At 34.4% G+C, this 27,763-nt stretch overlaps 1 protein-coding gene across 1 annotated transcript; it reads left to right on the top strand.

The window, feature by feature from the left end:
* Nucleotides 1-24,763: 24,763 nt before the first annotated feature.
* Nucleotides 24,764-25,525, top strand: LOC132280468 (uncharacterized). Its single transcript, XM_059782440.1, has one exon. The coding sequence runs from the start codon at nucleotides 24,764-24,766 to the stop codon at nucleotides 25,523-25,525; it is 762 nt and encodes a 253-aa protein (XP_059638423.1).
* The last annotated feature ends 2,238 nt before the right edge of the window (nucleotides 25,526-27,763 follow it).

Below are 27,763 nucleotides of genomic sequence, written 5' to 3' on the forward strand. Positions count from 1 at the left end.
CTGGTTATTGCAATATGGTGTGCAGAAGAAGACTAGATTTTGAAATTGTTGAATATGTGGCAGCTTCTGAGGACATTGAGTGGCATTTTGTTGGGCATTTGCAGAGCAATAAAGTGAAACCACTTTTGGGTAATGTACCAATATGATTGTAATTGTCACACACTCTTTCACGTCCTTACAATGTTTTGTAATGTTTCTCTGGATTATAAATATCCTGACTTCATAGTTTAGACCTATCTTGGTTATAGATTTCTTGAACTAATACTCCAATTTAGAAAATTATATAGAAATTTCGTCTAATATAGGATCTAAAATATGTACTGCGCACTCAGATGCTTTTTTTTTTTTTTTTTCAATCTTTACCCAATCTTTGATTGATTCCCAACCTAACTTAGTTCAAACTTATTGGGTTATGCTTAGTAATTATGTAATGGCAGCGAACCTTTTTTATGCTCGTAATTTTTCTCTCCTTCTTGAATCTTATTGTCCTGGGAATCCCGATATTTTTTTAGTTCTCTCCTTCTTGAGCAAGAGGGGGCTCGGTGCTGATGGATGATTTTCCGGTGACTTGGCTCGGCGTCGTCCCAACTTCTTCCTCTCCTTGGAGACGCATGATTCGATTGATGTTTAGAGAGAGAAAAGAGGAAAGATGTGGTAGGAAAGATGGGTGTACCTGGGCAAAAATGAAACTTATCAAAATACAATATTTTTTTTATTTTTTTATTAAAAATAAATACTTTAATTTTAAGGTTAAAAGTGTAAATTTGTATTGATTTTTTTTATTTTTTTATTTTATCAAACAGTCAATACGAACATTTGTGTAATATTGCTATAATTTTTATATGCATGCACAATATCAAAACTTTGTGAGTGATTTGTGTAATTTGTCCAAAAATAAAAATAAAAAAGTTGGTGAAAAAAATGATTTAAACTACAATCACATCACACAGTAGTGATGAAAGTGACGAAAGTTATATCAACTAATCATATCCTCTTTCAATCATTTTTTGTGGCATAAACCTTAGGGAATTCGAAACCTAATCAAATGTTCCAGGACCCCTTCACACTAAAATAATATACTTAAACATCATAATTATTTCAATTTATTAACTATTGCTATTACATGTTTTTTTTTTTTTTTTTTTCCCACTTATTAGTACTACAGTTGGTTGTTATATTATTTTTTTTCAACTAATCATTGATTAACATATTATTTTGTAATAATTTTTATTTTATTTTATTTATATTTTTTTGTCTTTTGATTTGAACAATTCGATACATGTCAAGTTATTTTATTTTATTTTATCAATTGTACTGCAGCATCTGAAATAAAATCCAAAATCCAAAATCCCGGGTCCTCAATGTATATGAATGATATATCATATCTTAGAACTTCACAATGCACATGATGAAGCATATACCATATATACATATCTTAATATAGAAACAAGTAAATTTGTGATCCAAAATATGCTTCGGCCCGCAACCTGATTTTGAACTAATTATTGGGCTTTGCCTTCGGTAAAAAGAATTTTGATCCTTCTTTTTTTTTAGGAAAACGGGGACCCGGATTTTAATCTCTATTCTAGGTTTTAAGTTTTAACCAAGTTTTGTAGTGTGGTACAAGAAAACACTAAAAGACAGAGAGAAAATATTGTGGGATTAAAAACTTGTAATATTCGGGGATTTTTTTTTTTTTTTCTTGCATAGTGAAATCTTTATGCTGATCTTGACCGTGATCATTACATTTTTCTTCTTTTTTATTGTGATTTGTGGTCTAGCTGTGTTTGTAATAATACCTAAGTTTGTCCTTGTTAATTGAAATCTTATAGGTGAAATTAGACTATCCTACCGAGTACCTCGTTTTAATATCAGGGCGTTATGGGCTCAAGGGAAAATATGTTATTCTAAACTTTCTTACATTACATAGCAATATAAAGCAATATGGATCATATGGTAAGGACGGAGGATCTTATTTTATGACTCTGTCAACTGTTGGCAAGATTGTTGGATTCGTTAGAAGGTCAGGTTTTCAAATGTTTGCGATTGGAGTAGACGTTAAGCCAATCCAATCTAACACACATATTGTTGGTCCATTTGGAACTACGGGTGGAGAGCAGTGGGATGACAGAACCTACACCACGGTAAGGGAATTAATTATACACTCCAGATGGGTAATTGATTCAATCCAAGTTGTTTCTAATGATAAAGAAGGAAAGCTAGCGTGGGGAAAAAAGCACGAAAGGTGTAACGATCTGGGCACTGTCTTGGAGAGAGGCTCAGTGAAATAGACATGTCTGTGAAGATGCGGACTACCTGCATCTGAATAGAAAGACGTTATGAAGCTTTACTGTTCCCTGGGATTGGCTTTGGGCCTTTCCTGCGCAGCTTAGCTGGAGGGCGAAGAAGGCCTCCTTCCGGGGGGCCCGAGCCATCAGTGAGATACCACTTTGGAAGAGCTAGAATTCTAACCTTGTGTCAGGACCTACGGGCCAAGGGACAGTCTTAGGTAGACAGTTTCTATGGGGCATAGGCCTCCCAAAAGGTAACAGAGGCATGCAAAGGTTTCCTCTGGCCGGATGGAGATTGGCTCTCGAGTGCAAAGACAGAAGGGAGCTTGACTGTAAGACCCACCTGTCAATATCAGGGCGCTATGGGCTTAAGGGAAAATATGTTATTCTGAACTCTCTTACATTACACAGCAATATAAAGCAATATGGATCATATGGTAAGGACGAAGGATCTTATTTTATGACTCCGTCAACTATTGGCAAGATTGTTGGATTCGTTGGAAGGTCAGGTTTTCAAATGTTTGCGATTGGAGTAAACGTTAAGCCAATCCATCTAACACACGTATTGTTGGTCCATTTGGAATTAAAGGTGGAGAGCAGTGGGATGACGGAACCTACACCACGGTAAGGGAATTAATTATACACTCCGGATGGGTAATTGATTCAATCCAAGTTGTTTATAATGATAAAGAAGGAAAGCCAGTGTGGGGAAAAAAGCATGATAATGACGGTGGACAACCAAACATGGTAATATTATATATATATATATATATATATATATATATATATATATGCAATATGTTGAAGATTTTAGTAATCAAGCTTTCATTTATGCAAGTACAAATGTTTCATACTTACCCTTTTTAAACTAATATAACTTATGTAGGTCAAATTAGAGTACCTCGATGAATTTTTTATTTCAGTTTGGGGGTACTATAGCACAGTAGGTGACAGGGTTATTATTAGGTCGCTTGGATTTCAAACCAACAAAAGCAAACATGGACCATTTGGCATAGAGGAAGGAGAGAAATTTGAATTCCCATCCACTGACGGCAAGATCATCGAATTCCAAGGAAGGTCTGACCAGTATCTTACTTTAATTTGCTGAGGCATCTCAAGCTACAAAACACTTTTGAGTTATCTCCAGCTACAATACTCGAGGCTACTGAAGTTACAATATCTGAGGCTACTGAGGCTGCAATACCTGCTGAGGCTACTGAAGCTACAATATTTGAGGCTACTGAGGCTGCAATACCTATTGAGGCTATAATACCTGCTGGTCCACTTTGAGGTCCTGGTGACAACAGTTGGAACCTTCCTATTCAAGTGAAGATGCCGCTTTTTTGTAGTAGTCTTTTAATAATTAACAAATAACTGCGTATATATCAATGCAGTTATAATAATGGATACTCGGTGTTGTCCTTAAAGCTTAGTAAAAGTGGTTATGGCAATACAAGTTTCTGTCTGTCTATATATATATTAATATATGTGATTTTAGGATAAGGATCTCTCCGTGATTTCAAGCAATTTTCATGTTTGTCTGTGTGCTAAACCTGAAAGTTTGAGTTAGTTATTTATTTTTGTGAAACTATGTTAATTTAGTGATAAAATGATATTGTATGTCATCTCTGGCGTTTCTTATAATAAATTGGGGGTTGTACTTGCAAAAGAAAAGACTTGTTGGCTATGCATATATGCAAATATTTACGCTCTCTATCTAGTGTAAATATATGATTTTTTATTTTTGTTTTTATTTTTGGAATGTTTTAAATATATGATTTGATAATTCATAATATGACATTAGATCTATTTTGTAGATAAATGGTATTGAAAATCTATACTTTCTATATTCAAGATTCCAAACTTTATTTCTAGCCGGAAATGATTCTTATACCGAATAGTTGCAGTAAATTGCTAAACCTACTCTTTTAATTAGTCAGTTATACAACAAATAAGAAAGTAAAGACCTCCACTTAATTGTATTTTGTATAAATAGCCAATAGCCAATTAAAAATCACTACTCTTATCTAAGAAAGAGTTGTATTTTGTCATCGACATTTTCCATGTCTATTCCATTTTTATTAGTAGGGAGAGTTTGATTGATAAGTTGCTACTAAAGTAACGCAGCATAACCTAAGAGGGAGTTTTTACTATTTTTTAAAGTATTTTTTCTTTTTATTTTGTTGCTCAATTTGTTCTTCATTGGAGCTTTTAATTTTTTTATTATTTATTTATTTTATCCAACTAATAGGCTTAGTTCACAATTGGCAAAAATATATATATGCATAAATGAGGTGAGCACTAATTCACTCATCTCTCAATTAGGTAAGCCCTTCCATGCTGACCCCATTACCACCCTATTGGGTTGAATCTCAAACTTGAAATCGACATATTAATTGGTAAATATGAACTCCAGATCAATCTAAACACACTCATTTGTGTTACAAGTTTATATCAAATTTTGCATTAATTGAGTCTTAGAAATCTCAAGAATTAATTGCAAATTGAGACCCTTAAAATCCTCAAGGACTAATTGTGATGAATAATAAATTTTTAAACAAAAAAATAATCGAAATGAGGAGGTGAATGCTCCCCACCCAATTGATGAGTTCAGCTCTCCATTTCGGTTGAAGTTTTCAATGACCATATGATTTAACAAATAAAAGTTCTACATGAAAAGAAATGCGAATGAAGAGGCATACGTCATCAATTCTATCAAAATTTTACCTGCTTGGTTTATAATTATGAAATAGTTGTCTATTTTTTGAAAAACCGTACAAAAAAATATTCTACATGATTTAATTTTCTAAAAATTCAATTATAAAAAAATTATTTTCAGATAAGTGTATTAATTCTTTGTATGCTTTATATCGGAAGGGGAAACCCAATGCATTAGGAAACATTACATTTCACGGTCATAGCCTCATGGACCCAACCACTTTGGAATCAATAAATTTGTTGCGTTTTATGGTAAAGTGGGTACTTTACTTTCATTAAATAGTTCGTTAATGATAACCACGAGAACAAGTGACGCCGAAAAGTCAAAGAATCATGTAATCTGTGCGTATTTGTACCCTCTTTTCAACTAAAAAAAGGCTAGTATTTTAAGTTTTCACTGCATGGAAACCAGAACAATGAGAAATGCTAAATGACCCGATTATTATTCACCCGATAAAAATCAACCGTACGTGTCAATACTGGATTGGTCCAACCGGCGCACAGGTTGTTCCCCTTTCTTTGTCTCAGCTTTACTCTCTCATCTATCTATCTCTTTCAATCCTTTCATCTCCCACCGCCCAGCTCCACTCTCTCATCTATCTATCTCTTTCAATCCTCTCATCTCCCACCGCCCAGCTCCACCCCAGTCCGTTGATGGCCGATGGTAGGTGGCTGTGAAGCTTTGGTTATCGCCGTCCTTATCTGGCCGAAGAACCATGCGCTGGCGAGGAGTAGGCCACGACACCATCCTCATCATCACAGTGAACATCATCAAAGCCGAGAGTCCCTCCTCGTTGTGCCAGTGTGGATGATTTGCGACCGGTGATCTAAGTAAGCCCAGTTGGCTTGCCTAATGCACATGGTTAAGTAATTACATGAGTAAATCCGAATTAACAGTGAGAAAAAATTATGGGACAACACCACCCAGCTTTATCATCAACAGAACAATAAGCTTTATCTGTTGGAAATTTATATATATATATAATAAAAATTATTTTATGGTCCTATACACTACGTTTTTTAAAGTATGATTGCAATGTAATTATTGATACTTGATGGATTGGGTTGTACTTAATTTGGTGGTCTAATTGGGAATATGGTTTTATACGATTAGATTGTGGTTTTCCAACTTATTTGGTATGATTTAATTTTAACCATTAATATCTAAGTTTCCATGATAGGAAGGGAGACTTAGGTATGCTCATTTGTAGAGAAACCGTCCCCACTGTTGTTGTTTAATATAAGGGTTTTAGAACCCTTATTCAGACCTATCGTATCGACAACTCTCAGAAGGGGGTAAAGCGCTCTAATATTTTGCAGGAACTCACAGAGGATTACATGGATATTCTAAAGATATATGTGCGTTAATCATCAATCAGGTACGAGTCTAAATTACTCTTTAATTAATTACAGTATACTGATTTCTACATGAATTATTGAAATAAAACCCAACAATTGATATCAGAGCTACGTTAGGGTTTAAAGTTTTTAGTGTAGAAATCATAAACAAATATTACACAAATTATATTGATGTCCGTGGTGATAATTAATCAGGTTTACGCTGTATTACTGCGTCTACCTGTGTGTATGTATATTATAGATGTTAGATCAAATCTATGATAAAACTGGAACAAATAGCATTAGTAGCGTACTGTTACGGGCCTAGAGATTTGGCGCAGCGGCACGGCCCGTGTGGCACCAAGGCGTTGCTTTAGCTCGCGCAAGCGCCCTGGTCAGCCACCACGACCTGCCTTCCCAAGGATACATGCTGACTGGTTTCGGCCTGCCATGGCTTCATCAGGGGAACGGCTCTAGCTCCCGACCAGTTTGTGCAAGGATGGCCAACTCCCTTCTTTATAGTCAAGTCCACGACCAGCGACAAACACCTCGAACTGAACCGAGTCGACCTGTCTGAACTCTGAAGAGGTACCATCTTGTGCTCCTGCACGCCCCTTCCCTGGAACTATTCCCAGTTAAACTCTGCTCTTTGCCAACCAGCATGCGTGTCTTCCATCCTCCGAGCGTTTTAGGAATCACTTCGTGACATTCTCCCCCACCCAAATCCTGCGACGTCCTCATCGCAGTGCGGCGCTTCACTACTGCGTCCACTCCCTTCCAAAGTTTGCCTTTATGCGGTATGCTCGCCTTCCCACTATCACTTCCTTGTGTAGCTCCCTGCACTGCACTCGCCCAATGATAGGCCTCCGACCAAGGGGACGTCCACTCCTCAAGGACGTGACTCTTCTCCGTCATGCCGCCTTTGCGACATCCTGAGCAAGCAATGGCCTCCTGCCGACTTGATGCTCGCCCTTCACTATGGTTTGCATCACCCAAGGACTAAGCACGAACTTTGGTGCACGCGGCCCTCTGGCCCTTCAATGCGCAACTTCAACGGACGCCTCTTCCTGGGGAGATGGAGGCTCTCCCCCCCAACTGCATTGAATCCTCCTCATCGACGCAACTTCAATGCACCGTCTTCATTCTCTGACCTCTCCCAGATCGACAAGGGGGCACCCCACCGTGCTTTACCCCAAGTCCTGCTTTGATACCATTTGTCACGGGCCTAGAGATTTGGCGCAGCGGCACGGCCCGTGCGGCACCAAGGCGTTGCTTCAGCTCGCGCAAGCACCCTGGTCAGCCACCACGACCTGCCCTCCCAAGGATACACGCTGACTGGTTTCGGCCTGCCATGGCCTTGTCAGGGGAACGGCTCCAGCTCCCGACCAGTTTGTGCAGGGATGGCCAACTCCCTTCTTCATAGTAAAGTCCACGACCAGCTACAAGCACCTCGAACTGAACCGAGTTGACCTGCCTGAATTCTGAAGAGGTACCATCTTGTGCTCCTGCGCGCCCCTTCCCTGGAACTATTCCCAGTCAAACTCTGCTCTTTGCCAACCAACATGCGTGTCTTCCATCCTCCGAGCGTCTTAGGAATCACTTCGTGACAGTACAGTGAAAAGAACTCTCTTTCAAAGACCTACAGGCCGAGTTGACAAAATTGATGGGGTAGACAATTTGATAAAGAATTGGTACGATAACTACATGTACAAATGTGTGTGATGAAAGGCAATCAGTCTTCCATGTGCTGTAATATCATCACAATATTAAATCAGGGTGTTTTTTCTTTTCCATGTAGTTTTATTTGACCCCAGTGGCATGTACAACCATGTTAAAGTAATTTTTCCTAATATTAGTTTTGTAAAAAGGAAATTCATTATGTTATCCAGAAGCCCGAATAATCACTTAAGGAAGAACTTACCAAAATTGCACCTGAAAAAGCAACTATTGCTAGTGCAAAACTTGCACTTTGACTCTCAAATTCTTTAACTTAATATAAAGTTTTTTTCTGGTTAGGAAGAATATTCAAATTATTTTTTCTGTCAATCAAAAAATATATTTTGTGCGTAATTCCTCTGCATAATTGTATTGATCTTGTGTTAGATTCATCTTTGGATTAATCCAGATATGTGTAATGATTAAGGTTACTAACTTACTGAATAGATATGCGTGTTGCATATATATGAAAATTTAGAAATTTGAGACTATAATATTTATTTAGTTGATTTGATTCAAAAGAATGAGATTCCTTTTGAATTGTTTATTATGAAGTAGATTGAAATATTGCATTATAGACACTAAATATATGTTTTGTTGAAAATATTAAGCTTACGATGTTTTGTCTATTTTCTATACAAAATTCAAATACTACATGCATATTCAATTTATCTCCAGATTGTTCAAGAAATAACTTAAAAGTGATTTCTTGAATGTTATATTATACCAAGAATTTATTGGTAAAGAAAGAAACAATGAATATTTGAAATCTCTACTATGAGGTATTTATCTTGAATTACATGCTTAAATGATTTTAGTTTAATTTGAAGTTGCGTGGTGGTTTAACCATACTTGTTCAATTTTAAATTGAATTACTTATAGGGCTTGTGTTTCATAAGCAAGCAATATTAACCTAATTGATTTAAAGATTCAAGTAATTTAAATTATTTATTGAAAATATAATATGCATGCATCATGATTTTAAGGTTTCTTTTAATTAAAGTATATAAAGAATTGAGATTTTTTTTTTTTTTTTTTAAATCTTGATTGATGTACATGTTATTATTATATTGTTCACTGTAATTTCTTAATATTTATGAGGAGGCTTTACTTTATTTGTGTTAGAGCCATTAGTGTTACAGTGAATTTAAATGTTCCATAATTTTGGGTTTGGTTTATGTACACTAAATAAATAAATAAATATGAACATAAATAAAATGGAACATCTACAGTTTAAGTCTTTCCTTGGAGTTTAGGAAGACCGGTAAAGTGATCGTTTCAAAGGTGGTAGACAAAGTGAATGATGCCTGCCAAAAGGTGATACTCTCATGAAGGTTATTATTTTTTTTTTTTGAAATTTTAAAACATTGGTCTTATTGAGGTCTTACAGTGCACTTACCTACATGAGGGTATTAGTTCTGCCAAAAGGTGATCAATGTCTTGGTGTGAGATAAGTGAGTAGAATATTTGAGAGTGCTTGAATTATATCTAAATAACCCTCTTGCCAAAAGGTAGTGGAAGTGTTTAGTAATAATTCAAGTATAATCAAATAGGTCTATGTGTGATTTTTATCACAGGTTTGGGGGGTAAAGTAAAATCTAAATTTATACCAAAACGTGATTTTTTGATGGCATTTTATCTATTTTCGCAGGGTGGACGGTTTTTGCACATAGTAAAATATCCTGATAAATTCAGCTTAAAACCCCAAACACGAATTAAAGTAATAATCCCTAAAGTTATGACATATTATTTTATATGTTGTTTATATGGTGTTATTTAATATAACATTTATTCAGGTTACAGACGTTTCTGCAATTTAAAGATAGCTCATAGGAATTGAACTATTGAATGGTTAAAATTATATTACTTAGAAGACAAGTTTTGATATTATATTGGGTTTCTTGGACTACGAGTCTGTGTTGTTTTTTGAAGAAGAAACCCATATGCCCAGTGCAGAGTCTTCTTAGGTAAAAAAAGTTGTTATTTTTTTAAGTGGACTAAAGGTACTATCATACCATTAGGTTAATTTATGCTTCTATTGGTGATACTATTCAGGGTGGTATTCTGGTTTTGATACTGCCAATGAGCTTCTTGATTTGATCAAGAAAGAGTTAACGAGTATTAAGAAGCAACTACAATACTATTATTTGACATGGTTTATGTTAGTCAGATATGATGGCAATAGTTCAGTGAGGGAGTACATCTATAAGATGTGCAAGTTGGTTAATGAACTGAGGTAGTAGGGAATCATATTTGATGATAAGTTATTTGTCCACTTGGTAATCTATTCTCTACTTAGGTTTTTTCAGCTTTTTAAGGTGAATTATAATTCACAAGAAGTTAAATGTGGCATAACCAGCTGTTAGCACTTTGTGTGATTGAAGGGGAGCAACTCAAGGGTGTCAAAACTTAGTCAGCTCATCTTGCCGTGACAGCAAGAATTGTTTCAAGAATAAACTAGGTGGCAAGAAAGTATATAATGCTAAACAGAATAAAGAAAGAACAATATATGAAAAGATATTGATCATGGAATGATAAATGTTGGTTCTTTAGAAATAAAAGAATATAAAAGAAAAGGCTATTGTGGTGAAAAGAAAAACAAAGCATGAAAGAAAAATTGCTATGTTAACATTTGAACCTACCTTGGTAAAAGTATAGGTATAGACATGGTAGATGGATTCGGGTATGATCCTACCTGTTTCTTGTTTTTCTATTGACTCGATACTTTCCGAATAAAATCGTGTTTTGGTTAGAGAGGATTCGTTTATGTTTTACATAGGTTATTGGGGAATGTCTTTCAAAGGGACTTGAACGCTTGGTTAAGGATGAGATTATTGGGCCACAAATTTTATGCGTTGGTTGTATCAAAGGACAGATGCAGAGAAATACAATTTTGAGGCTAGTCGGTTATTTGGTTTTTTAGACTATATTTATACCGAAATTTGTGGTCCATTTCTTATTGTAGCTCGTTTGCGGTAAATGTATTTAATTGTCTTCATTGATGGGTTCTCAAGGTATAATTGTGTACTTAATCCACCAGAAGTCCGAAGCACTTGATGTGTGTAAAATATACCAGACTAAAATTGAAAGTAGTTGGGTATAGTAATTATGGTTTTAAGATCGGACTAAGGTGATGCATGAGTTTTATTGGGAGAATGGTAAGGAGGGTGTAAATCGTAGTATTTTCAGTACATACTTAAAGAGTAAGGCATTGTGCCATAGTACACCATTCCTAGTTCTCCTGGGCAAAATAAAGTTACAGGAGAGAAAAAGTGTGGGGATGTCTTATAGAGACAGAGTTATATAATGCAGATATCAAGAAGTTTGATACTCACACTATCAATGATTATTTTATTGGGCATCTTGAAAGATTAAAGGATTCGAGATTTTACTATCCTGTAAACCTATGGAGATTATTGGAATATGTCATGCATATTTAATGAGAGTAGTGAATCCAGTGGGAGTTTAAGATATTGTAGTTTCTTTTTGCAGAAAACTATTTTCAGCATCTATTCTATTTATTCCAGGCTTCATTCCACTTTCTTTAGTGGTTTCAGTTAAAACTAATATTCCCACTTTTTCAGTTATTTCTCCTTACAGACCTTTCTTTTAGTTTCTAATTTAGTTCCTAAGCCTATTAAGAGATCTTCTAGAGCTTGGAAGTATGCTGTAGTTGATGTTTTTGAGGTGTCTGATGGATATAAAGACAACATTGATGGCCAAGTGCTTAAGCAAACGTTAAGTGTTGATTTCTTTGAGATTTTTCTCCAGCTTCATTAAAGAACTATTTAAGAGTCATTCTTTTATGATCACTCATTTATGGCTTAAGTAAGTTTTATAGTAGTAGTATCCAAAATTCTGATATAGTGGTTACTAATTGTCAATTCAAAGAAAATGTTATGGATAAATGCATATACCTTAAGTTTAGTGGGAGTCATTTTTGTTTTCCTTGTCCTATATGTTGATGATATTTTGTAAGGTAGCAATGACATTCTTGTGATACATAATATTGAGAATTTTATGTAAAGTTTTTGACATGAAGGACATGGGTATGCAAAGTATGTCCTTGGCATTAGGATCCATAGAGATCACGCTACTGGAATACTTGGATGTTCTCAAAATGCTTATATTAATTAAGCATATGGAAAAAATTTAACGGTGACCAAGCATAGTAAGCCCATTGACATAAAGTTCATTTTCGAGCATGAGAAAGTTAAGGTTTAAGTGCCATTAAGATTTCCCCATATGGTTACAGAAAGATTGTTACATATTCTCTCACTAAAGGTCTTCAGCCAAAGATAATAAAATATTTATAAAGCACGTGATTCGGATAGGTGTTCGAGAGTCATTATGTTATGATGTCTGGTATTTCTTTTATATATGCTACATTGCAGTTAGTTTCTTTATGTCTTATTATAACAGTTATTTTTCCTCCAGTTTACACCTTATAGTGATAGTTATTTGCATCTAAAATAAAGTTATGATGTATCATTATTATTATCTTGATATATATGGTTTATGCACGCGCTATTGTGTTTGCCTGAGAGTAATATTTTACTCATGAGGTTATTTGGGCTAGATGTGATATTGGCACCACATCGATAAATCCAAAATAATTATTAAAGGTTATCTAGGAGTGATATTTCACTCATACAGTTGTTTGGGCTAGATATGAGATTGACACCATATCGGTAAATCCAAATATAAGATTTGTCTGGGAGTAATATTTCACTCATGAGGTTGTTTGGACTATGTGAGATTAACACCACATTGGTAAATCTAAACATAAATATTAAAGTTTGTCTGTGGGAGTATTTCACACTTTATGGGATTGGCTCCATATCGGTCAACCCTCACACTAAACAGAAGGTTTACGGTTTGTTGTAATATGTTCAGGTGACATTACGCAATGGTATGAAGCAGGATGGGTAGTGAGGAATGCGTTTAGACCACATGCAGTTTGCACATCTCATGAAATACAGTAAAACCACTATATTTGCTTGAATCCTAGATGGAATCGGTTTTGAAATCATAGCATTGTTTAGACTAATATATTACTTGTCTACGCATTCATGATTCACTATTGAGGAAATTTATGGAGGACAGTGTTCTAAAGTTTCAATCCATCAATTTCGATAATTGTGTTTTCTAAATAAAAATGAGTGGCCACTCGACTTTTATAAAGTGTTGTTGCAATTCATAATGTCATTTTATAAAACTTAAAGTGCATGGACCAAGTGGGAGATTGTTGGAAATTTATATATATATATAATAAAAATTATTTTATGGTCCTATGCACTACGTTTTTTAAAGTAGGATTGCAATGTAATTATTGATACTTGATGGATTGGGTTGTACTTTCTAATTTGGTGGTCTAATTGGGAGTATGGTTTTATACGATTGGATTGTGGTTTTCCAACTTATTTGGTATGATTTAATTCTAACCATTAATATCTAAGTTTCCATGATAAGAAGAGAGACTTAGGTATGCTCGTTTGTAGAGAAGCCGTCCCCCCCTTGTTGTTGTTTTATATATGGGTTTTAAAACCCTTATTCAGACCTATCGTATCAACAGCTCTCAGAAGGGGGTAAAACGCTCTAATATTTTACAAGAACTCATAGAGGATTACATGGATATTCTAAAGATATATGTGCGTTAATCATCAATAAGGTACGAGTCTAAATTACTCTTTAATTAATTACAGTATACTGATTTCTACATAAATTATTAAAATAAAACCCAACATTATCTTCATGTACTTTTAAAGATTTGTTGGTAAGTCTGGCTAACCAAGATTCCCATTTAGCTCATCAACTTTCATCCATGAATTTCTGACTTGAGAAAAGCATCCTTTATTTGCTTGAATTATTTGCGGTGAAACATTAAATTGATGGTTTAGGTTAGTGTTTTAGAATTGAAATTGGGGCTGGTCTTTTGTGCTTTTAATTAAAAATTGATTGTGGGGTTGTTCAATAAATATGGTGAACTTGATTGTAATTTGTATAGGCAGTGGTGATGAGTGGCAGTAGTTAGGAGTCATTTGGATGGTGGTCTGTGGCTATGATTTTGGTTCTATGAGTGGTGTCGGAGTGGGTTTTGTGGTGGTTTGGTTAGATTTAAGTGATGCTAACTTTGGTAGTGTAGGGTTTACGAACTAGGGTGGAGCTGGGCGGTGGGTGGTGGGTGATAGAACTGAGCGGTGGATGAGTAGTGTTCATGGTGGTAGGGGAGGTGGCGGCAGCATGTTTGACGGAGAAGATGGTGGTCGCGGATGTTCGTCGGAAAAATGGGTTCGTTGCCGATAATTAAAGAGAGAGAGAGAGAAAGAGTAGGGAGAGAGAAGGGGCATCAGTTCAAAAAAAAAAAAAAAAATTGACACATTGGAAGCCACGTACGACAGTCAGTGAGTATTGGGTGAATAGTAATCAGGTTGTGTAACACCGCTTCCAGAACAATACCAAAATTCTAGAAAAAATGTACCAGATCTCTTAAATAGAATAACACACATCAACATGCGAATGAGTTTATATAGTTGTCACACAACCATAAAATAAGCAGTAGCAGTTTCATTTCGGTCCCATCTAGGATGAATTCAATATCAAATCGATGCCTGAATATCAAAGATAATACAACAAATTATTATTCAAAGACATGGAGAACCCTGGTGTAACTAAAAATTGCATATTTAAGACAGCAAAACAATATAGTAACAAGTTAAAACCAATATAGAATACTTGAAAAGATTGAATTTGTTGGATATTCCAATGGAGATTTAAACAAAGGGAATTTTACAGAAAAGTGGTAGTAACAAAGGAATATTACCAATCCATGAACGTAGTTTGCATATTTATGAGAACATGAACTAAAAGCCAATGCATTTTATTTGACCCCTTTAGAAATTTAAAATTATATTTTTCACCCTTAAAGTTTAGTTTATGCACAACTTACCCAAAAAAACACTTGTAGAAGTTTTAAAATTTTGTTAAACAACACTTAGGAACTGTTACTTTGCCCAAGAATTAGGAGACACAACGCGTAGTCTACAAAGACGATAAACAAACTTAGATCAAAAATTATTTTAATACAAAATATTTTAGAGGCTAGAAGGCAACTATTTTAAGTTTATGAATAGAATAGACTTTAATAACCTTGATAATTCCATAAAATGGTTAGGAGAAAATCTTGATTATATTAAAGAACAAGTAGTACAGAATTCTAGTCCAAATAATTTAGATAATAAAATAGTTTTAGTCGCCATTAAAGAAATAAATAGTGATATTAAAAATATTTCTGAAAATCAAAAAATTATTATCGACTATTTAAAATATCTTAAAACTGATATTCAAAGGTTATTACAGTAGTTTTATGAGTACTAGTAATCCTGATTATCTAATAGCTTTAGCCGAACTTTATAAAATTGATAAAGACCCAATAGGATTTACAAGTTTTAAAATAGACGTACAATCAATTAATATACATATTAGACAAAATAACTTTTTAATTCAGCTATTACTCCAGTTGTCTGAAAAAGTTAATAAACTTGAGAAAAAATTAGAAGTAATACAAGAAAATATTCCTAGAGAATCTTTTAAAGAATTAGTTGAATTATCGGATAAAATAAAGGATATAAAATTATCAACTACTAATTCGTTCTCGCCTGTAACCACCAAGCGTGTAAACTTATTATAACCTCCTAAACCAATATCACAATGGCCATTATCCTTAGAAAAGCCAAAGAAATAATGAGAGTAGAAGATTTATATGACAATGAGCATGATGCTAAAAAATATATAGAAAAAAGAATGAAGAAGATAAAAAATAAAGTCAATCTTTATTCCAATAATTTACTAGACTTCCAAAGTAAGATATATAATCATTTTAGCCAAAGAAGAATGAGTGCAGTAAAAATTAAGTTATTTTAGACCTTATAACACCGGAAGCATGTCAAGAATTACATGATAATAATTTAGAACTTATGCATTTAGGTGTCATAATGATATGATTAGTAGGATTAACCAGAGCAGAAATAGGAACTAGAGCACTTGCTTATATTTATGATGATTGATGGAATAACCATCAACAAGCACAAATAGCTAGCGCTGAAATAGATTTAGCCGACAATGCAGCGATAGTAGGATGTATCCCCAATTATACGATGACTACTAGAGAATTTAGTAAACATATTAAGATAGTTATATCCACAAAAGGATATAATATGACTGGATAATTTGAAAACCTACTAGTTAATACTTTATTTATGGGAAAAACAGTTAATAAATGTAACTTACAATTTAAAACACAATTCAGTGAAATAGTTAAACCATTTAGCAGTAAGTATGTTCAGATGATAGAAGCCAGAAAAGTAAGCAGTATTACTCATGAAGGAACAGAATAGAAATTACCTAATCTCACTACTATAAATAAAAAATCCCCGAAAGTAATATGATATATACAAAAAATAGTGGAGAAGCTAGTATAAGGTTTAGTAATTATAAAAGGCAGGATAATTTAGTCGATGATACTCAAGAAGACTTGTTAACTACACTAATAGAAATAGAATCTCCTGAAGAAATAAATGTCCTCTATGATAGATTAGAAGATGAAATTTTAGATAAAATAATGCACGACTTTGACAATCTTGAATTTGACATTTGAAAGTGAAATATCCTGAGCTAAATTACCAACTTATAGAAAGCATTTATTTAGGCGAATGAAATAATAATGATATTAAGCGAAATATATTAAAAGTCGGGTTTGAATCATTCTACGCAAAACATGAACTAAATAGGCTAAAAGAAGAATTAAATGTCGTAGTCGTAGAACAAATAGAGCATAGAGAAGGAAAGAACCAGAAGGATCTACATCCCTACCGATAGATCTGTAAACCAAGAAATGCATAATGCATCTAGTAGTACCAATAAAACAAATGATGAGTATCTCACAGGACAAAGACTTCAACCTACATAGGAAACATATGTAGAAAATAAAAACATACCAGAGATGTACACTTGGACACCACATCGTAGACGCTACGATAATATCCTGGCACATGATGCAGGAACCATATTAGATATATCATGACACGATCCCCAAGACTGGTCACGTATAATCGACGATTGGGAACAAGACTGTATTAGAATAGCTATTTTAACTTGGTTTGATAATAGAACACAAGCATTAACCTATTGTGAAACGTTATTAAGAGGCACAATTCAAAATTGGTGGCAATCTTATAAAGTTACTTATGCAAATGATTAGAACCTCTTAAAAGATAATTTTACAATTTAACAGTTTACCATCTTAATCAAAAGGGTATTACTCGGTGAAGATAGATTATTAGAAGAAACACAAATAAAGCAAAATGAAGCTTTACGTAATCTAAAGTTATTACAAATTTGCGATTTTCGATACATAAGAGATTATACTAATAAGTTTTTTGAATATTTCGCCGCTACAGGTAAAATCGTAGACATAACTTTATTTGATAGATATCTTCAGAAATTACCAGGCAGTGTAGGAACTAAGATTTGGGAAAAATTGTTAGAAAATCCTAGAAGGGAATGATTAACTATAGGAGATAGAGTTAACCATGTCTATGACATGTTAAAAAGAGAGTGTCATCAACGTAAAGAATCTAAGCAAATTAAGAAACAATTTCTGATGTTTGTAAACAATTAGATTTTTCGCCACAATATGGTTGTATACCTCAGAAAACCTTCAAAAGAAATAAACCAAGAAAATATAAATTAAGAAAGAGTAGAACATATAAAAATTATAATAACAAAAAACCATATGTTAAAAATTTTAAAAGTAACCCCAAACCATTTAGAAAACGTCCTTGGTATAAAAAACGAAAAATAATTAAAGATAAAAAAGATAATAAAGATAGTAAAGTTAATACACTACCCACAAGAGAACGAAATTGCAAATGTTTCATTTGTGGAGATCCAGATCATATAATACCAAATTGCCCTTATAGATATAAACAAAATCCTATCAAGCAAATACAAGAGAAAATCAACATACTTGAAGATATTGAGGAACAAAATAGAAGAATTATATGAATTAGAAAGTGTTTATAGTTCCGACGACGATAATGAAAGCATATATAGTATAGAAAGCCTCGACAGTGAATTTAATGAAGATCTTGAACAAGGACTTCATTTTATGGAAGATTTCATTTGTACTATACGTAATCCTTTATGTCAATATTATTTTGAAAATTTCCATTTTATAGCTTATAACTGTAAACAATGTAACTCTTCTATTACGGAAGGACATTATTGTAAAGACCATTGTAAAACTCTATTATGACATGACTGTTATAATAAATACAAAAATGAGCTAGAATATACGTTAGTTGAATCTAGAAATTCAATATATAAACCATCTAGTTTAATCCAATTTCCGGTAACTTTAGAATTTAAAGAAAAATTATTCCAAACTTCAGCTATGTTAGATACTAGAGCATCTAAAAGCAAAATTCAAAAGCATTTAGTACCAAAAGAAGCACTAGTAAAATTAAATTATAATGTTAACATGAGTCAATATAATAATGAAAAACTACCAATAACACATTGTATTCAGAATATTCCTATAGTAATTAATAATGAAAAATTTGTTTTACCTCAAACCTATGTAGTAAATAATACTCCCAGTACTTATGATTTTATTCTAGGACTAAATTTTATAAACTCGCTTACTGGAGGATTCATGTATACCCCTAACGATTTACAGTTTTTTAAGAAAGGAACCTTTATTCCATCCAAAGATCCTACTATCCCTCAAAAGGAAAAAGGAATCATTACTCATGTTAATACTTTACCTATCACTGAATTACCTATGACAGAAGAAACGACATAAAATTTATTTAATGTAACTAGATTTATAAAAGATGTTTCTGAAGCATTAATGTTTCTTAGTCATTTCGATGAACCAAAGATTTTACTTAATAATAAAACTATATTAAAAAACCCCAAATTAAACATTGATAATCTTATAAGATTAGTTGAAACTATTGAAATTCTAGGAGAAGATCCCTAGAAACACTGGTATATATAAAAATAAAAATTGAAGCAAAATTAAACATAATAAATCCTTTTATAACTATAAAAATACAAGGTAATCCTCATACTCTAGATGATCAAGAAGAATTCCAAAAGTAAATTAAAGAACTTTTATTATTAAAAGTAATAAGAAAAAGTAATAGTAGACATAAGAGTCCAGCTTTTATGGTTGGAAATCATGCCGAAATAAAAAGAGGAAAAGCTCGTATGGTTATAAATTATAAAAGATTAAATGATAACATATACGATGACAGTTACAAAATTCCTAATAAAGATGTTTTAATAAATCGAATACAAGATAGAAAATGATTTTCTAAATTTGACTGTAAATTAGGATTTTGACAAATCCGTATGGTTGACGAATCCATCTAATGGACTGCCTTTACATGTCCTGAAGTACATTATGAATGGTTTGTTATGCCTTTTGGATTAAAAAATGCACCACAAGAATTTCAATGAAAAATGGATACCATATTCAATAAACATTCAAAATTCTATTGTGTTTACATAGACGATATTCTAGTTTTCAATCAAACTAAAGAGGAGCATAAAAAACATCTTGAACTTATATTCAACGAATTTATAACACAAGGACTCATTATAAGTAGTAAAAAGATGATATTAGAAAAATAAGATATATAATTTTTAGACTTGTACATTAAAGACGGAAAAGTAGAATTACAATCTCATATTGTTAAAAAGATTTTAGATTTTCCGGATAAATTAGAAGAAACGAAGTTGCTACAAGCATTTTTAGGATTATTAAATTATGGTCGCAATTTTATTCCCAAATTAGGACAATTAGTAGGACCATTATATTCAAAATTAGGAAAACATGGTCAAAAATATTTTAATACTTAAGACATAGAGTTAGTTAAGAAAATTAAATCTTTAGTTACTCAGTTAGAACTCTTACAACTCCCACTTGAAAATAGTTATAAAATAATTCAGATAGATGCGTCAGCTCAAGGCTGGGCAGGTTTACTTCTTTAAAGACCTACAAAAGAATCTTCTTGAGACGAAGAACAAATTTGTCGTCATGCTAGCAGAACTTTTGATAAAGCACAATCTGCTTTACCCTTAACAGATCTAGAAATTCTAGGAGTAATCAACTCTATAGAAAAATTTCAAATACTTCTTGATAAAGAATTTCTTAAAAGAACAGATTGTGATAACATAGTTAAATTTGCAAACAAAGCAAAGCAATAGCGGATGTCTGCAAAAAGATGGATTTCCTTTATTGATTGTATTACTGGAAGAGGTTTTAGACCTATATTTGAGCATGTCAAAGGAAAAGAAAATTATTTAGCAGATATTTTATCCCGTTTACTAATTAATTGTTAAATTTTGCAGGAATGGAAACCAAGAGCAACAATAGCTATAGCTTTATACTAGGCACTTCTAATCATCTTTTGATTATCCCAAACCCAGCTCAATAGTTCTGCGCTAGACATAATCTTTTTCGTGACCAAAAACTTATTTTAGATAATATTTAATTTTCTAGAAATAACCCTAATAGAACCCTCGTTAGAAATCTAAATATCTTAAGTGAATATTTTGTAGTATCTAATAAGGCTTATCAAACTCTACAGCAAGAATATGAGACGCTTATATCTCATTTAAAAAAAAAAAAATTTTGCTTATCAAAAAATGACAGCAAATCCCACAAAACTGACCATTGCTGAACAAAGGAATAATGAAGACGAAAATCTTCAGAAAGTTCAATTTCTACAGGTACAAACTAAGTATGCCAGGTTATTAACCCTTTTTTCTCCAACATACCGGGAAATCTTAAGACAACAAATTGAGCTCATCTTTCCTGAAGACATCAAAGAATTTATCCTTGAAGAAGTTAAGTCCAATGGTCTCAAAGAATGGATTGATATCCAGAATTACCTCAGAAACAACAGTTTACCTAAAGGAACTCGATACAATTATTTTTTCCTAAGATTTATACAATCCGGCACCCTCATACCTATGGCCATTATCCTGTTAGACATAGATATCGTTTTCTTCTATCCCTTTTAAAATAACCAGAAAAACTCTTTTTGCTTCAAGAACTACCACGTGTTACCTAAGCAAGTTATTAGAATTAGGAATGATCTATAGCATCACCATACCAAAAGATATGCCATTAGAATATCTAAATTCTTTAGGTAATTTTCCCAACCATTTAAACCAAGCCATTGCCTTCGAACAAAAACTAACCCAAAATTTCATTCCAGAAAGTCCAATTCTCCTTCAAATCCACAGTATTCCCCTAGAATGGGTAAAATATGGAGTTATAATTCTGGGACAGCACCGAATTTACATTCATTCTGATCCAACCGAAGTCAAGGTTCTGACACGACATGTCGACTTTGTAAATAACTTTCGTAATGATATAGATACAGCTACTTTAAACCATTTGGTGTATTATAAAGGTTATTATCAGGTTAACCCAAGCTATAATCCTGGTTTCAAACTCTATGATCATAACATAAATATGAAAATTTTCATCAAAGACAGAATTCCCTATCTTATCAAATCTCCTCTAGAAATTGAAATATCTCCAGAAGTTGAAGAAATTATAAATGAGGAAAAAATGTTGTTGGAATAGTTCGAACTTGCCTATAAAAATGAAGAAACCAACTCACCAGACAACACTGATGCATATGTGGCCCGCATGCACAGAGATGACATCTCACAAGATAGCACAACCGACAGAAATTTGTCCAATATGCAAGAGTTCTAAACGTATATAAAGAAAAACAGATTCTCCATAGTATATAGATAAAGGCAGCCTCAGCATCTAAGAAAAGCAGATTCTCAATAGTGTATAGATAAAACAAATCCGAAAGTAGATTTTCTACAGTATAAGTTGATAAGACTCTCCAGAAGCAGACATCAATAGTTCAGCAATAATTCAAGTTATCTTATCTCTAAAGCATCTTGAATCTCTACCGTCTATGCAGCATCTTCAATCTCAGCCGAAGATTTATTTCCCTCATTTCCTATAAGAAGAGCCTCTCTGATCAAGCAGGGGGTATCGGGTTTTAGAACAATCAAGTCTAGAACCATTAAGCATTCCAGCCTTTAGTTTCCAGTGTGTTATCTTTTGTGACTTCTTTCAGTGTGCTTCTTTTGTAAAATATTGTGTAAGAGTGTTTTTATGTATAAATAGAGTATATCCATGTATATTTTGTACATGAAATAAAATAATCCAGTTTGCCTTATTCCAAAAAATTTCGTTTCTTTATTTAGTATTTTCAGTACCTTCGGGTAAAAGACTTCCGTCGACAAAATGATCTAATATATAGATTTTATTTAGCCAGACAGTGTAGATCCTAGAATTTTCTTGCATCCAACCAGTACAAGCAGCCTTAGTTTTAAGATTAACAATTTCTTTTGTGAGTTGACTCGAATTGTTGGCTTGTTGGCCCGTTCTTGCCGGTGTTCAGGCGTTTTTACAAGGCGTTATCAAAGCGCTATTAGGTTCGGCAATCATTTCTGTGATTTAATTGTTAATTTTCTCTATATGATTAATTGTATGCTTCTATCCGGTTAGATCCAACTTAATTTTGGTATCAGATTAAATTTAATTTATATATAAGATCTTTTGTCTAAAGAAATCTATAAGTCCATATTAATCCATCTTAATTAAAAAGTAACAAAAAATATTAAATAGTTTGTTAAAAATATTAAATAGTTTGTTCAAGGATCTTTCTGTCAGCTTATTTTATGTTTTAAAGCTTTTATGATATAATAACATATTTTGTTGAGTCAAAGTAACATTATAAATTGTTGTGTGGTCTAAGTAGAAAACAATCCATTTTAGAGAAATAATTGAATAGTCTTTTCATTTGTAAGAAAAAAGTTGTGTGATCCCCTCATTTTCTTGATAAATTAAGAAGTTGACCTTATCTTTTGGTAGTATTTAGGCCTTAAGCCCATGTATTAGTAAAAATCCCTTAAACAAATACAATAAAAACACTATCAGGAAGTTTTACTTTTTAGAGCTTTCTTAGCTAAATGTAAATTGACACATACAATACAATAGTACACTTGAAATGGTTCTACATATATCATAACTCATAACATATTCATAAACAAATTTCTGAATCTACTCGGCTGTCAAGAAATACTTTTTCTTACTTAGGTGCACCAATTACATTTGTGTGGAGGGAAAAATCCCCTTCCAATAATAGTCGTCCACGTCATCACAATACAAATTTATACTTTCAATCCCTTACTATATTGTGAGAGCTCAATCATGGTCGAGCCCAAATTGAGTCTTCCTTTAGACCAAGATCGCTAGCACTAGCCTTTCAGCCCATTAATCAAGCTCAGTTGGCCCAAGATGTATCCGGTGCAAACTATTTAAGAATGAATAACTTCTACTAAGCGAATGATCCTGCACGAAAAGAAAGTTCTACAAAAGGAAGAATCTGACATGGAGATAACTGTAAAAGGCAATAATTTAATTAGTAAGGAATTGTATATGAAATTAATTGGAGGATAAGCAAGGCGAGTCCTACCATAATTCTACCACTTTTTTGTATATAAATAGAGGCTTAGTCCTCCAATAAAGATGATCGAGCAATATACGCTTTTCTCTCAGTAGTTCTTGTTAATGTTTATTTTTCTTGAGTGAGTTGTATTATTTCTTTAATCTTTTTTTACCAAAAGAAATCTTACACCTACATTTTGGCACCGTCTGTGGGAATCGTATAGAAATATACTCCCATAATTGATTCAAATCTTTTATGCTACTATGATCTGGAATGTCAATCGGAGGATCCGCAGCAACAGCTGATCAGCAGATGGGGTTGATGTAAAAGATGCGAGAAGAGTTCTTGCACCACTTTGAAATGCTTCGTCAAGTGAACAAGGCTAGCACGGCTTAGATTGCGTTGCTTCAGCAAAGAAACGATTCCCTTCAATGGCGATGGCTCAGATAGCACTGCAACCACCACCTAGTGATGCGGCAGGACCTCCCCCCAACCAAAACATTCCTCCGATTAACGAACCTCAGGCCAATGCGGTACGGCCTAATCAGGTCCGGCCTAATTAAGTTTAGCAAGAGCAGAGGATAGGAACTGAGGTGGTCACTTCGGACAATCATCCTTATCGCATGCAGGATGAACAGGCCGAGTCCAGCCATAAGCTTACGGTATGGTCTAATGGTATTCTGGATGGTGCTGGCGTATATGAGGCCTTTGATGAGAAGAGGCTCCTGAGGATACAGACACCCACCAAGATAGCCAGAGAGCATAAAAACTCTCTAATAAGGACTCCATTCAACGACGATATATACCTTGTTGACAGACCTAAGAAATTCACCAAGCCTTTTTTCACTCAGTTTGATAGTACAGGAGATCATTCTCATCACCTCGACCATTATTCACAGAAGATGACTCTGGACAATCATAATGATGCATTCACGTGTAAGGTTTTCCTGACTAGTTTACCGGGAGCCGCATTGGAGTGGTTCAAGAATAGGCCACACCAATCCATCCCAAACTACGAAACTTTGTGCGTTATGTTCCTAGCACAATACTGTGAAACAATAAGCAAAAGAAGACCATCTCTAGTCTCTTCACCGTAAGGCAAAAGAGAGGAGAAACGTTACAGGATTACCTGCCAGATTTAACATGGAGGCCTCAGAGATAGTAGATTGTCATCCTGAAACTGCTATAGAAACATTCAAGATCAGCATGATTCAGGAAACCAAGTTCCATACCTCCCTAGTCAAATATTCCCCTCCGGACATGCAAATTCTCAATGCTAGGGCACAAATCTACATTCGACTTAAGAAAAATGTAGCCTACCGAGCGCAACATGCCACCTTTGTCACGGTAGAAAATAAGCCTCTGGAGAAAGCTTCGAGTTCAAAAAGTCAAAAAACCCAGCATACCTCAACACCAGTCGCTCAGGTACCAGAAAAAAGGTTAAGGACAAAGGAGAGGTTCACTCCCCTGCGTACAACCCTGGCTTGGCTATTCCAAGAAAACAAGATGAGGTTCATAGCCTCCCAGCCAATAAGGCAACCCTTGGAGCAAATGGACAAAAGTAAACACTGTGCTTACAATAGGGATTGCGGACATACAACCAATGATTGTAGATCCTTTAGGCGGCAAGTGGAAAACATGATAACCAGAGGGGAGTTAGCAGACTACCTCACACCAAAAGAGCAAGTAAAGCCTCGGGAGATCAATCCTCGGAAAGTAGAAGGAAAGCAAGTGAAGGTTATCCATGCGATACATGGGAGATCAGAAGACAACCAAAAGTTAGAAGAGGTATACCGATCTAGACTGAGGACAAGCTACAAGCTAAGGAAGCTGTCCTCGGTAAACACTATCGCTTCAAGTCGTATCAGTATTGGGTTCGGTGATGGAAATTTATGCAGAGTTTAGCTTCCCTACGAGGATCCGCTAGTCATCAATCTTCTAGTGGCAAATTACATGATCAAAAAAGTTTTAGTGGACCCAGGCAGCAGCGCCAATATTATCACAAAGGTGGTCTTTGAGCAACTGAAGATCCTGTCATCATCAATTCGACCTACCTCTAGTCCATTGATGGGGTTTGATGGCATAAAGGTGGACCCCCTTGGGTGATTGATTTGTTCGTCACTGCGGTAAAAAGGGTATTGAAGGAAAACTTTATTTTAACAAAAATTCATCCTTCTTATAATCTCATTATGGGAAGAGGTTGGATCCACCGAATGAATGGGGTCCCATTTACCCTTCATCAGGTAATGCGATGCTAGTTTCCGGACGGTAAGGAGGTTATTAATCTTTGGGGAGATTAGGTCGCTGCCAAAAAATATTACATGATGACACTGAATGAAGCAAAGAAAATGATCAAACAGTCCCAGTCATATGCAATCCCCGGAGGTACTTCCAAATAGCAATTACAGAGCCCTCTGCCCAAGTATCTGAAAGCAGAAGAGGAAGCCAAAGCTACAAAGCCTACCGAGGAATCTCTCGAAATCGTCGAAGTTATCCTCGGTGATCCTCAAAAAATCACTTATATGGGCTTTTCCCCCATAGCCGATGTAACGACCCTGGATTTTTCAACCTAGTGTGTACTGTGATGAACCGAAAGTTGACCCTATAACGATTCTAAAATACGGAAGCAAAAGATAAATCCAAAGTCTATAGAGATGCAAACCATCCCCAAGACACCAATGTGACCTTCCATGAAGTCACGGAGCTCAAGGAAATAACCGGAAGCGAAAACTAACATGAAAGGGTCAAATGGTACCCTATGGCACCAATGACAACCAAACAGACAAATCTAGTTCAAACTAAACCAAGAACACCACTAAATGGCTTACGCAAGATTAACAAAATCTAGTAGGAAGGAACGAAGCGATAAAGGCCTGAAGAAACAATCAAAAAAACAAAACCTACAAGGCAGCTCCATTTCGGCCGATCGAAATGGAGCTTCGGTTTACCGAAATGAGCCAGGAAAAAAAAAGGAAAAGAGCCTTCATTTCGGTCGACTGAAATGACAAACCGGTCGACTGGTTTGTGGCTCGAAACTAAAAAAGGCTACTGGAATTGGACTTTTACTGTTCAATTGAAAACCAAAGAGCATCGGTCGACCGAAACAAGCCACCGCTCGACCGAAACAGGCTAAAAATGTGAAAATGAACCTGCTATGCACCAACACTGAAAAAGAGACTTTAAGTCTCATTTGAATCCCCCATAGTATGATCAAATTTCGTTCTATGCAAGTGTGTGATGATGTGAACATACACGCAAGTGTAATATGACATTTTAAACATGTTACAATGGCTTACGGCCTCATTACATTTCATTTACAAGATTTTACATGCCAAACCTCCAAAGTTGGAAAAAATTACATTTTTAAACAAAATATAGCGCCAAATGAGTACAAGTGCAAATATAAACATGTTTGGCCCTTGGCCTCATGTTATACATGTCAAATACATTACAAAAAGTGTACTTATGTACACATTATATATATGGAATCAAAGATACAAGTTTTAACATACAAAGATACAAATAGGACTTCATGCTAACATTTTCATGAGAATGATACTTCCAGTCTACGAAACTTCCATGGCATAGTGTGCATCCCAAGTCAAAGTCCCTGTACCTGAAAAATGTCCCCACTACGTGGGTGAGTAACGTAAAGCTACTCGTAGGAGATGAGCATGCATCGACCTAGCATTTTACAAAATTATCACCTTAAGGTGAAACATGTTAACGGGGCTCATGCCACCTAATGTCTATATCAAAGTAAGACTCAGGGATCATCCTAAGCTACTCATGCAATTGAAATGAACTTCGGCATACAAGTATACATGCTTAAGTACACTAAACCGTATTAAAATAAGATACACGACATTCAAGTACACATGCTCACAAGTATACTAAATCATGTTAAATGGGATAAGCAATATCTAGCATACATACACAAGTATAAGATATATGTATAGAGTTCTCATAAATCAAGTATACAAACACAAGTATACTAAGCTAAACAAAATACGCATAAGACAAGTATACATGGTACAAGTATACTGAGCTAAACAAATACGCACAAGACAAGTATACATGGCATAAGTATACTAAAATTAAACATGGAGCAAGTATACAGGTTCGAGTATACTAAATAGGATT

This window comes from Cornus florida, unplaced genomic scaffold, assembly GCF_030987335.1.
Source record: "Cornus florida cultivar Cherokee Brave unplaced genomic scaffold, ASM3098733v1 CherokeeBrave_3.0.0_Hap2_Chr01, whole genome shotgun sequence".
Classification (NCBI taxonomy): domain Eukaryota; kingdom Viridiplantae; phylum Streptophyta; class Magnoliopsida; order Cornales; family Cornaceae; genus Cornus; species Cornus florida.

Excerpts from the sequence above, each read along its gene's own strand:
- LOC132280468 (XM_059782440.1), top strand. The coding sequence starts at position 24,764 with ATGGAGGCCTCAGAGATAGTAGATTGTCATCCTGAAACTGCTATAGAA.